This window comes from Perissodus microlepis, chromosome 9 (genome assembly GCF_051167445.1).
Source record: "Perissodus microlepis isolate ML-2025 ecotype Zambia chromosome 9, ASM5116744v1, whole genome shotgun sequence".
Lineage (NCBI taxonomy): Eukaryota > Metazoa > Chordata > Actinopteri > Cichliformes > Cichlidae > Perissodus > Perissodus microlepis.
The window spans coordinates 10,693,174-10,705,682 of record NC_140469.1 but is presented as its reverse complement, the minus strand read 5'-3'; the positions used below and the strand labels follow the sequence as shown (position 1 = coordinate 10,705,682).

At 42.3% G+C, this 12,509-nt stretch overlaps 1 protein-coding gene across 1 annotated transcript; it reads left to right on the top strand.

Moving 5' to 3' along the window:
• The first annotated feature begins 1,330 nt into the window (after positions 1 to 1,330).
• Positions 1,331 to 12,317, top strand: LOC146380040 (myosin-6-like). The gene is made up of 37 exons (XM_084939919.1): positions 1,331 to 1,374; positions 1,625 to 1,836; positions 1,961 to 2,104; positions 2,205 to 2,361; positions 2,453 to 2,480; positions 2,587 to 2,692; positions 2,771 to 2,863; positions 3,077 to 3,140; positions 3,341 to 3,439; positions 3,643 to 3,746; positions 3,841 to 3,979; positions 4,067 to 4,185; positions 4,595 to 4,744; positions 4,841 to 5,011; positions 5,089 to 5,398; positions 5,487 to 5,563; positions 5,648 to 5,853; positions 6,172 to 6,295; positions 6,386 to 6,522; positions 6,609 to 6,864; positions 6,951 to 7,193; positions 7,538 to 7,714; positions 7,801 to 7,946; positions 8,037 to 8,127; positions 8,219 to 8,608; positions 9,230 to 9,356; positions 9,465 to 9,583; positions 9,666 to 9,862; positions 9,949 to 10,132; positions 10,217 to 10,382; positions 10,472 to 10,596; positions 10,708 to 11,016; positions 11,119 to 11,322; positions 11,397 to 11,693; positions 11,785 to 11,889; positions 11,984 to 12,079; positions 12,165 to 12,317. The coding sequence occupies exons 2-37, from the start codon at positions 1,633 to 1,635 to the stop codon at positions 12,315 to 12,317; spliced, it is 5,817 nt and encodes a 1,938-aa protein (XP_084796045.1). The 5' UTR covers positions 1,331 to 1,374; positions 1,625 to 1,632.
• The last annotated feature ends 192 nt before the right edge of the window (positions 12,318 to 12,509 follow it).

Sequence of the window (12,509 nt, the reverse complement as noted above, 5' to 3'; positions counted from 1 at the left end):
TACAGCTCTTTGTTGTGTTCCTTGAATTTTCATGAAAATTTCTTCTGTTTTTCCTTTTTGGTACAATGTCCTTCAGGTTTGTGTGTGTATGTTTGGTTTGCAACAATACTTAGTTGGGTAGTCAAGTAACATCCACAACAATGCACTTTAACACTGACGCTATTCACGTCACCTGTCAGGCTTTGATGTTTCGGCTGCTCATTGTATGTTCAAGCAGCAGCTCGAACAACCCACCAGGGCGGCTGCTGCGTATGGGAAGGCCTGTCAAGCTTCCTCATAAGTGTTGACTGCAGAAGGACACAAGACAGCTGGGAATGAAACTCAGCACCGCCTGCGATGTGCCGAGGAGTGGTGCGCTGGGTGCAGACAGCCAACTGTCAAGACCCACAAGGTCACGGTGAACCTCAAAGTGTGAAGTTGTTAATATCGAAAGGTTTTGTGCTTCTTGAGGAGGGCTTCAGGTGGTCCATTCAATAAACGTGTGATTTAAGGATCTTCTCTTGCTAATGTGACAGTTATTTACAGCACTGGCTGCGGTGTCATTAGTAACGCCTATATGGGGGAGGTAGTAAGTGTCCTTTGTGTGCTAAATGTATTTCCTTACAGCATGGCCACTTAGACCGTTGAAAGCAAGCAGCTGTCACTCCCGACCTTTTACTATAGATGGAGGAGGGTCATCTGAGGCCATCTGGGAGGCAAAGGACTACCAGAAGGAATCCAAGTCAAAAATTCACAGGGTTTATCTTTGTCCTCCAGGACAATAGAAGACAATACCACAGTCACAAGACACGCAGACAGTGCTTACAGTAGCAGTGACGAGGCACGTAAGAAACTAATAACAGAATTTAGACTTTAATAACAAAATAACATGAGTCAATGATTCTCATTTAAGACAATAAAATGTGTGGAAATGGGTTTAATATAATGAAAATAACATAAATGATTCATATAAGAGTCAGAGCTATTTTTAATGTTTTTTTTAAGTGATTTTCTTGCTTTTCTCACAATTGAAGGACAGAACTAAAACAGATGCTGATAGAGGACAAGCTAATTAAGCTTCAGCTACAATAGCCAATGGCTATATTTGTCCACACCTTTATCTCCAAATACAGGTGTTTCTTTTTTGATCCCTTTGTGTTCTGGCATCATGCCTTTTAGGGCGGCTGTGTGCTGAGGCACTGCCTCCTGGATGTATAAAAAGAGGAGGTCAGAGAGACGGGAGAATGGACAGAATCACACCATCTACAGGTCAGCATACACACATTTTATAATAACATAACTATAAGGACATGTACTGAAAATGCATTTACTTTTGTCATCTTGTCTTTCTAGAGACCCAGTAAACTTTCATCAAGGGAAAGGAAGAGAAAACAGGTAAACAGCTCCATGCTTTTCCTTTTTCAAAACAAACTTATACTAGACTCAGAATGACATTTATGTCTGTACTACTGTAGCTTGTGGTCGTAGTTCTTAGCTAACAACATTTTTATGATATAATTACTAATTATTACCTTTAAACTATTTGCAGAAATACATTACAATTAAATCAGCTTACAAATTATCCCAATACCATCCAAGAAAGATGTAACCATCACGCTTTTAAACCCACACTCTTGCCTCGCAGCTTTCAAGATGTCAAGTGACGCCATCATGGCGGAGTTTGGGTCGGCAGCTTCCTTCCTGAGAAAGTCGGAGAAGGAGCGTTTGGAAGCTCAGACCAGACCTTTCGACATGAAAAAGTTTTGTTTTGTACCCGACCCCGAGGTGGAGTACGTCAAAGCCTCAGTCATCAGCAGGGACGGTGACAAAGTTACCGTCGAAACTGAGTTTGGAAAGGTTAGTGTGTCATATTTACACCAGCTGAATAAAAACTGAAACATTAATTGAGATTATGAACTTACACCCCTGACGGGTTTTACAGTTTGATTTAAGGTCACTGATTTTTGTTAAACCCTTTTAGACTGTCACCCATAAGGAGGCAGATATCCATCCTCAGAACCCGCCAAAGTTCGATAAAATTGAGGACATGGCGATGTTCACCTTCCTCCATGAACCTGCTGTGCTGTTTAACCTCAAAGAGCGTTACGCAGCGTGGATGATCTACGTGAGTAGTAACCACAAGCCCGGAGATATCTGCATAGCATGAAATCTGTAGCTTAATCTAAAAGAAACCAAATAAAACTTGCGTAAATCTTCTTCCACAGACCTACTCAGGACTGTTCTGTGTAACTGTCAACCCCTACAAGTGGCTGCCAGTGTACGATAAGTCGGTGGTCGCTGCCTACAGAGGAAAGAAGAGGAGTGAAGCTCCTCCTCACATCTACTCCATCTCTGACAATGCCTACCAGTATATGCTTGCTGGTATGTTCACCTTGTATACAGGACTTTGTAACGGTCTCTCTGAGACATTTAAAAAGATAACTTCTAACATTTATTCTCATAAATCTTGCAGACAGAGAAAACCAGTCAATCCTTATCACGTAAGTCAGTCCCGATAACCAGATCTTTTTTTATTATTAAGACTGTGTTTAAGCTGTTACAGAGATGTCTCACAAGCTCACATACATAACTGGTTTTTATCCCCAGTGGAGAATCTGGTGCAGGAAAGACTGTGAACACCAAGAGAGTCATCCAGTACTTTGCCAGCATTGCAGCGGTTTCTGGCAAGAAGGATGAAAAACAGGAGAAAAAGGTCGGTGTGATGTGATATTTTGAAAGCATTATAAATACAGTTTAGATGACTAAAACTTTCTATGCTTTACATCTGCAGGGCACCCTGGAGGACCAGATCATCCAGGCCAATCCTGCTCTGGAGGCGTTTGGAAATGCCAAGACCATCAGGAATGACAACTCCTCCAGATTTGTGAGTTCACTTGTTTTGAGGGAACTGCTCTACAGTTCATGCCAGCTCCACTTTCATTCTTTATGCTAACAAATATCAACACATTTAAGTACAGAGTACAAAACACCAACAGTGAGTTAAGTGAACATTTCAGGCAGGCTTTAAAAAAAAATCCTGGATCTCCTCTTCATTCTTCACTGTCCTCACTGGGTTCAATCCTATACATCCTCACAGGGTAAATTTATTCGAATCCACTTCGGAGTCAGTGGAAAATTGGCTTCTGCTGACATTGAGACATGTGAGTATGCTGTGACATCATCATAAGCCAAATAATTTTTTCAAGATTTGCATGGTGCTGTGTTTAGAGCACACTATGTGTTCTACTTAATTACATTAACTTTGTTTTCTAGTTTCCTATTTTGATGAGATTTCCTGTAGGTTTCAATAAAGTGGCATACAATTACTGTTCTACTTTTACATTTTTTTTTTCTTTTTTAGATTTGCTGGAGAAGTCTCGTGTCACCTATCAGCTCAAGGCTGAGCGGGACTATCACATCTTCTACCAGATTCTGTCCCAGCAGAAACCAGAGCTGCTGGGTGAGTGCTGAATAATAGGCTGGGTAGAAGGGTGACCCAAAATCCAAGTGGTCAGGATCAGATCCAATAGCATGGGTGTATTTTCCCACTGCAAACTACCCGTGTATTCTGTGTGTAATTCCTGTCTTTTGATCCACTGTCCATACCAGAATAACATAGCAGAACGTAGTCACATAGATTGCAATCTTTCTTTTCTCTGGCAGAAATGCTGTTGATCACCAACAACCCCTATGACTACGCCTACATCTCCCAAGGAGAAACAACCGTAGCTTCTATCAATGATTCTGAAGAGCTGATGGCTACTGATGTGAGTGAAACAGAACATAGTGGAAAATACAAATCCTCAAATCTATATACATATTCAGCAATAACAAAACGGAAATGCAATTTTCTTGTTTTAGGAAGCTTTTGATGTCCTGGGCTTCACCCAAGAGGAGAAGAATGGCATTTACAAGCTGACCGGTGCCATCATGCATTATGGAAACATGAAATTCAAACAGAAGCAGCGGGAAGAACAAGCGGAGCCTGATGGCACTGAGGGTCAGAACAGAAATAAAACCTCAGCAGAGTAACTATATAACAGTATAACTACAGAAAATAATGCTTTAATACAACATCCGTTTACAGATGTCGACAAAGCGGCATATCTTATGGGTCTAAACTCTGCTGACCTCATCAAGGGGCTGTGCCACCCAAGAGTTAAAGTAGGCAACGAGTGGGTCACCAAAGGTCAAAGTGTGCAGCAGGTGAGATGAAATACAAGGAACCTCACAGTTCTGTGAGTACTTAAAGAATACAACAAATTTAACCTCCTAGGACCTGGCATCCACATATGTGGACATCACATTTTGGGTTATTTAGACCAAAATACTAAATTTTGCTCTACAAGGGCCTGATATCCACTTACGAGGACATTATACTGCTACTGTTCTATCGAAATTTTAAACGAATATCCTCATTTGTGGCTCTCATTTTTCTTAGAAACAAAAATTAGGTAAAAAAAAAAAAAAAATCTGGTAATTCTTTGTTTTTACATTCATCAGGTCCCAATCAGCCCAAATATCAAAGAATAATTAAAAATGCATGCCGTGGAAGAGTTCGGGTCTTAGGAGGTTAAACTTTGATTTAATTGCTTTCATGTTTTCTTTTTTTAAGGTGTACTACTCTATCGGTGCTCTGGCCAAGTCAGTGTACGAGAAAATGTTCTTGTGGATGGTGGTGAGAATCAACCAATCTCTGGATACCAAACAACCTCGTCAGTACTTCATTGGTGTGCTTGATATTGCTGGATTTGAGATCTTTGATGTGAGTGTTAAAGGGTTTAAGGACATCTTACACAATATTTATGGAAAAATGTCCTTCCTGTATAATGTATATGAAATCTGACTCTCACTTTTTTAGTTCAACACCTTCGAGCAGCTTTGCATCAACTACACCAATGAGAAGCTGCAGCAGTTCTTCAACCATCACATGTTTGTACTGGAGCAAGAAGAGTACAAGAAAGAGGGCATCGTTTGGGAGTTCATTGACTTTGGCATGGACTTGGCAGCCTGCATTGAACTCATTGAAAAGGTTGGTGTGTTCAAACTTGGTCATTTTGACAGCTTTTGTGTATAATAGTCTAACATCTTATCCATCCTTTATTAAAGCCCATGGGCATCATGTCCATCCTTGAAGAGGAGTGCATGTTCCCCAAAGCTTCAGATTTGACATTCAAAGCCAAGTTGTATGACAACCATCTGGGTAAAAGTCCCAACTTCCAGAAGCCCAGAGTTGTTAAAGGAAAAGCAGAGGCTCATTTCTCTCTCATCCACTATGCTGGTACTGTTGACTACAACATCACTAACTGGCTGGAGAAGAACAAGGACCCGCTCAATGAGACCGTGGTTGGACTCTATCAGAAGTCCACTCTGAAGTTACTCTCAATGCTGTTCATGGGGTATGCGGGTGCAGAGTCCAGTAAGCACTTTTGGGTTTTTTACTCTGTAAATTTTCCATCATTTAAGAAAATCACAGTGATATTTATATAACTTGTAACTCCATGCAGCCCAAGATGGAGGCGGCAAGGGAAAGGGAGGAAAGAAGAAAGGTTCTTCCTTCCAGACTGTGTCTGCGCTGCACAGGGTAAAAAATGCCTAAAGTTGGGAAGATTTTGTAGGTTTAGCCTACAGTGCGGACCTACTGATGATTTCCTTCTTACTTTTACAGGAGAATCTGAATAAACTCATGACCAACCTCAGGTCAACTCACCCTCATTTTGTGCGCTGCATCATCCCCAATGAGACCAAGACTCCTGGGGCGATGGAGAATCCTCTGGTAATGCACCAGCTACGCTGTAACGGTGTGCTGGAGGGGATCAGGATCTGCAGGAAGGGATTTCCCAACAGGATTCAGTATGGAGACTTCAAACAAAGGCAAGAAAAACATTATCTGTTGTTCTTTCGTACAATAGCAGTGATAGAAGGTTTTTTTCCCTGGCAGCTTAAGGTTGACACGTTTTCCCTATTGGTTGCTTTTAGCAATTGTTTGCAACATTGTAGTTTCCCTTCTCAAGGGGCTTTTAGACAAAAACACTAACTTTCAGAAATCCTGTTCTCTGGCACTGCTGGCAAATGCTGGGAAACACATTATAACCCCACACTTTGGGTTGTTTGCCTTCCTATTGTTATTCTTCTTTATTTTTTCCCACTTCATTCAGTTATTGTAATAATGCTATGGCTGTATTGTTTCAGATATCGCATCTTGAACCCCAGTGCTATTCCTGAAGGGCAGTTCATTGACAACAAAAAAGCCTCAGAAAAACTTCTGGGGTCATTGGATATTGATCACGAGCAGTACAAGCTGGGGCACACGAAGGTTTGTTTCGCCAGCTATATTAACAAAGAAAAGGTTGAACTTTTTTTCTGTGCAGTAAAAAAAAAATGAAAACCACTCTGTCACTATCAGGTGTTCTTCAAAGCTGGTCTGCTTGGTGTTCTTGAAGAGATGAGAGATGATCGTCTCGCTCTCATCCTTACTGGAATTCAAGCCAGATCCAGAGGACTGCTCGCCAGGATTGAGTTCCAGAAAATTGTTGAGCGCAGGTTGGTGCCAAAGTCTTCATATTTAACATGAAGATAACATTACATTAAGATAAAAATGAACCTGAACTGTCTGATACATCCCACAGGGATGCCTTACTCGTGATCCAGTGGAACATTCGTGCCTTCATGGGCGTCAAAAATTGGCCCTGGATGAAGATGTTCTTTAAGATTAAACCTCTGCTGAAATCAGCTGAGACTGAGAAGGAGATGGCAAACATGAAAGAGGAGTTTACAAAGCTCAAAGAGGCATATGCCAAATCTGAAGCCCGCAAGAAGGAGCTGGAGGAAAAAATGGTCACCCTTCTCCAAGAGAAGAATGACTTACAGCTACAAGTCCAATCTGTAAGATACATTAGTCATCTAAAACGTACGTTTACGTGATACATAACTGTAATAAATAACAATACTGTTTAATTTCTTGCATTTAGGAGCAAGACAATCTTTCAGATGCTGAGGAGCGCTGTGAGGGTCTGATTAAGAGCAAGATTCAGCTTGAGGCTAAAGTCAAAGAGCTGACAGAGAGACTCGAGGATGAAGAGGAGATGAATGCAGAGCTAACTGCTAAGAAAAGGAAGCTGGAGGATGAGTGTTCAGAGCTTAAGAAGGACATTGATGATTTAGAGCTGACTCTGGCTAAAGTGGAAAAGGAAAAGCATGCCACTGAGAACAAGGTATGAAACACATCCAATCATGTTCACAAAATATAAAATGACTTATAATGATGAGTATTTTACCACCCTTTAGCTCAGTGTTATAGAGTCTCAGACTAACTGTTCTTTATTCTAAAACTAAAATAGTTTGGATTTGATAGCGAGTATCACTGGACTTTGATCCGGTTGCCATAAACATATATTTGAATGAATGCTATGAGGTGGAATTGTCACGTCAATGTCCACAGATTATTGTTATCATGGATGGACTACAAATCATTCATTGGCGTTTAAAAGAGTTTTTATGTGGTGAAAAACGTCTCCATGTACCAGAGTAAATACTCTTTCTGTGATCTTATTCTAAGGTGAAAAATCTGACTGAAGAAATGGCAGCTTTGGATGAAATCATTGCTAAGCTGACCAAAGAGAAGAAAGCTCTTCAGGAGGCCCACCAGCAAACGCTGGATGACTTGCAGAGTGAGGAAGACAAAGTCAACTCTCTGACCAAGGCCAAAGTCAAGCTGGAGCAGCAAGTCGATGACGTAAGCCTATTAAACGTAGCTATTTCACTGAGATAGGCTGTCAAATTCTTGCAATGAGATTATGGAGTAACTCTTTTGCCCTTCAGCTTGAAGGATCATTGGAGCAAGAGAAGAAGGTGAGGATGGATTTAGAAAGAGCCAAGAGAAAACTGGAAGGGGACCTGAAGCTAACCCAAGAAAACATAATGGATCTGGAGAATGACAAGCAGCAGCTAGAGGAAAAACTCAAAAAGTAACACTACACTTTAAAAATCACAGAAATAACCCACTGTTTGACAAAAAAAGCTGCTTACTAATTCTAAAACACTGTCATTGAATGTAGGAAGGATTTTGAAATTAGTCAGCATCTCAGTAAAATTGAGGATGAGCAGGCAATGAGTGCTCAGCTCCAGAAGAAACTGAAGGAGTTACAGGTAACAGCGGGTTTTTATTTATGTCTTATTTTGTCTTTATTTTGTGAGTCCTATATTAATTTTTTTAATGAATCTGGTGAATTCAATCAAGGCCCGCATTGAGGAGCTAGAGGAAGAACTGGAGGCAGAGCGAGCTGTCCGGGCCAAGGTGGAGAAACAGAGGGCTGACTTGGCCAGGGAGCTGGAGGAGATCAGCGAAAGGCTGGAGGAGGCTGGAGGAGCCACCGCTGCCCAGATCGAGGTGAACAAGAAGAGGGAGGCCGAGTTCCAGAAGATGCGCAGGGACCTTGAGGAGGCCACTCTGCACCATGAAGCCACTGCTGCCGCACTGAGAAAGAAGAATGCCGACAGCGTGGCTGATCTGGGTGAGCAGATCGACAACTTGCAAAGAGTCAAGCAGAAGCTGGAGAAAGAGAAGAGCGAGCTCAAACTGGAGCTGGATGATGTCGTCTCCAACATGGAGCAGCTTGCCAAAGCTAAAGTAAGATGTCCAAAGCAAACAAATGGTTTTTTGACAATGTTTTACATTTTTTGCTGTCTTTTTTTGTAAAAATTTAATTTGTCTTACTAAATGTAACCCCAAAAGATCAAAATCACTCTTATATCAGTGTGATGAGCATTTTCAATTTTAATATTAGTGACTGTTAAGTTACATAAGAGTGTTTATACACTGATTGCATAAGCATAAGCAGGTCAAAACATATTGACATGTTCAGTACTTTGGTTTATGATGGCTGTCTCCCTCCAAAACTGACACCAGTTCCCTTAGCCTCTGTATTTTTTCTTCAGTTGTGATTATTGCGGTGACAAACTAAACTTATATAGTAAAACTTTTTTCTTAACATGTTAGCATGCTTACATTGTCATTACAGGCCCATTAGCCTTCTGTGATCAGTGTGTAATTCAGCACATTGTTATGCTAAGTTTACCAGCTTACAGTTTTAATGCTAAGCTAGGCTAACTGTCTTGGGTTTAGCTCTAACTTGCTGACAATCTTACTGGTGTAAATAAGGAAACAATAGCTTTCCTAATGTGATTCGTGGTATAATGGTACATGTTGATATAACAGCTTACATTCTAATATGGAGATCCTTTCACTCAGAGCAACCTGGAGAAAATGTGTCGCACTCTGGAGGATCAAGTGAGCGAATACAGGACAAAATCAGAGGAGGCCCAACGTTCCATCAATGACTTCACAATGCAAAAAGCAAAGTTTCAAACTGAAAATGGTAACGTGATCCTAAAGAGGTCCAAGTTGCTAGAGCACCATTACATTCGGAACAATGGGGATAGGAGCGAGAAAATAAACTCTGCCAAAATAAACCCTTATTTTGCAGGTGAGCTCACCAGGCAGCTGGAGGAGAAGAACTCGTTGGTGTCCCAGCTGTCCAGAGCGAAGCTCTCATATACCCAGCAGATTGAAGACCTCAAGAGGCAGCTGGAGGAGGAAGTCAAGGTATTCAAGAACTGCTTCTTTTTAAATACAAAACTAAATATCTACTGGCAAAATGACTTGACTTACTGCTGCTTTATCCTAGGCCAAGAATGCACTTGCCCATGCAGTGCAGTCTGCTCGCCATGACTGTGATTTGCTGAGGGAGCAGTTTGAGGAAGAGCAGGAAGCCAAAGCTGAGCTCCAACGCAGCATGTCCAAGGCCAACTCTGAGGTGGCTCAGTGGAGAACCAAGTATGAAACTGATGCCATCCAAAGGACAGAGGAGCTGGAAGAAGCAAAGTAAGGACTCGGTATGAATTCCCTGTGATATCTTATTAGTATCTTATCCATCTTATCTGAAACTTCTGTTGTATGTTTGTTATTAGGAAAAAGCTAGCTCAACGGTTACAGGATGCTGAGGAAGCTGTGGAAGCTGCTAATGCAAAATGCTCCTCCCTGGAGAAAACCAAACACAGGCTTCAGGGTGAAATCGAGGATCTGATGGTGGATGTGGAGAGATCTAATGCTGCTGCTGCTGCTCTGGACAAGAAGCAAAGAAACTTTGACAAGGTAACATCACACGAGAAAGAAAAACTAGCATGCCACTAAAAATTGAACATATAAAATGAACTACTTTTTGTGGTATTCACTCAGGTCCTTGCTGAGTGGAAGCAGAAGTATGAGGAGTCTCAAGCTGAGCTGGAAGGTGCCCAGAAGGATGCTCGTTCTCTCAGCACTGAACTCTTCAAATTGAAGAACTCCTATGAAGAGGCTCTGGAACATCTGGAGACCATGAAACGAGAAAACAAGAATCTCCAAGGTTGGAAGATATCATTTGAACACGATTTATCCTTTCACGTGACAGTGGACAGAGTAAATGGTACCACTAAATGAATCTTTGCTCTACAGAGGAAATTTCTGACCTGACTGAGCAACTTGGTGAGGGAGGAAAAAACATCCATGAGCTGGAGAAGATCCGCAAACAGCTGGAGCAAGAGAAGGCAGAGATACACACTGCTCTGGAGGAAGCTGAGGTGATTTTTTCTTTTTTAAATATGACTTTATGGATGAGCTTTATTGCCTTTCTTAAATTTTCTCACTCCGAATGCTATGAGAGAGAGACCATCATCTACTATTTCCGACAGGGTACCCTTGAGCATGAAGAGGGTAAGATCCTTCGAGCTCAGCTGGAGTTCAATCAAGTGAAAGCTGACATGGAGCGCAAGCTGACGGAGAAGGACGAGGAGATGGAGCAGGCCAAGCGAAACCATCAGAGGGTGACGGACACTCTGCAGAGCTCGCTGGAGGCTGAGATTCGCAGCAGAAACGAGGCTCTTAGACTAAAGAAGAAGATGGAGGGAGATCTAAATGAGATGGAGATCCAACTGAGCCAGGCCAACAGGCAGGCAGCAGAGGCCCAGAAGCAGCTCAAGGGAGTCCACGCTCACCTGAAGGTGATGCTTCAGTTACTTACTTGCATTTTTAAACCGAGAAACAAGATAAAGCCTGAGATACATTTTTGGAAAATGTTATCATTTTAAATTCTATCACGACAGGACTCACAGCTGCAGCTGGATGAAGCTCTCCGTGCCAATGATGACCTGAAGGAGAACATTGCCATCGTGGAGAGACGTAACAACCTGATGCAGGCTGAGCTCGATGAGCTGAGGGCTTTGGTGGAGCAGACCGAACGGGGTCGGAAGCTGGCCGAGCAGGAGCTGCTGGATGTCAGCGAGCGAGTTCAGCTGCTGCACTCGCAGGTATGTCTGCAACACTGCAAACGCTATCCTGCAAGATAATATTGCGTGCTAAAGCTGCCTGATTCTCCCGGCAGAACACCAGCCTCTTGAACCAAAAGAAGAAGCTGGAGAGTGACACAGCTCAGCTTCAGAATGAGGTGGAGGAGGCTGTGCAGGAATGCAGAAATGCTGAGGAGAAGGCAAAGAAGGCCGTTACTGATGCTGCCATGATGGCGGAGGAGCTGAAGAAGGAGCAAGACACCAGTGCCCACCTGGAGCGTATGAAGAAAAACATGGAGCAAACCATCAAAGATCTGCAGCACCGCCTGGATGAGGCCGAGCAGATAGCTATGAAAGGTGGAAAGAAGCAGGTCCAGAAGCTGGAGTCCAGGGTAAATGTTTCAGAACTTGGAGTGCTGTAAAATAGAGGAGTTGGTGACTTTAACAGTCTTACAAAGGATAAATTCATGGCTTCTTTTCCAGGTGAGAGAGCTGGAAAATGAGTTGGAAATGGAGCAAAGGAAAAGCAGCGACTCTGTGAAGGGCATCCGGAAGTATGAGCGGCGCATCAAAGAGTTGACCTACCAGGTAAACTCCAGGCTCAGTTCCTCTGTGATGCAAAAAATAAATAAATAAAGGTTCTGGTATAATGAGCAGCACGTCCTGTGTAATGATTTAACAGACTGAGGAGGACAAGAAGAATCTGAACCGCCTGCAGGACCTGGTGGATAAACTGCAGCTGAAAGTGAAATCCTACAAGAGGGCTGCAGAGGAGGCTGTAAGCAAAATTATAGAAGCTTTATTTATGGAATATTCATGGATGAGCCTCCACTGGATTTACATACTCCTGTCTTCATTTTCAGGAGGAGCAGTCCAATGCAAACCTTAGCAAGCTGCGCAAGTTGCAGCACGAGCTGGAGGAAGCAGGGGAGCGGGCCGACATAGCAGAGTCTCAGGTCAACAAGCTGAGAGCAAAGAGCCGTGACTCCGGAGCTAAGGTCAGTCATGCAAAATAGGTCCAACATTTTATTTAAAAAGCTTTAATTCTTTTGAAAACAAACATAAAACACTTTAAAATGTGATCATCGTTTCTGTCTTTACAGAAAGGAGAAGAGTAAACTCACCACTCACCGGGTTTTCATGGCTGCAGTTAAAATGTAGTGCTGTAGCTCTTATTGTCCATGTAGCCTGAGTGCAATAAAGAATAA

Excerpts from the sequence above, each read along its gene's own strand:
- LOC146380040 (XM_084939919.1), top strand. The coding sequence starts at position 1,633 with ATGTCAAGTGACGCCATCATGGCGGAGTTTGGGTCGGCAGCTTCCTTC. Across the intron at positions 2,481-2,586 it reads AACCAGTCAATCCTTATCAC|TGGAGAATCTGGTGCAGGAA; the intron begins GTAAGTCAGTCC and ends TTTTATCCCCAG. Across the intron at positions 2,864-3,076 it reads ATGACAACTCCTCCAGATTT|GGTAAATTTATTCGAATCCA; the intron begins GTGAGTTCACTT and ends ACATCCTCACAG.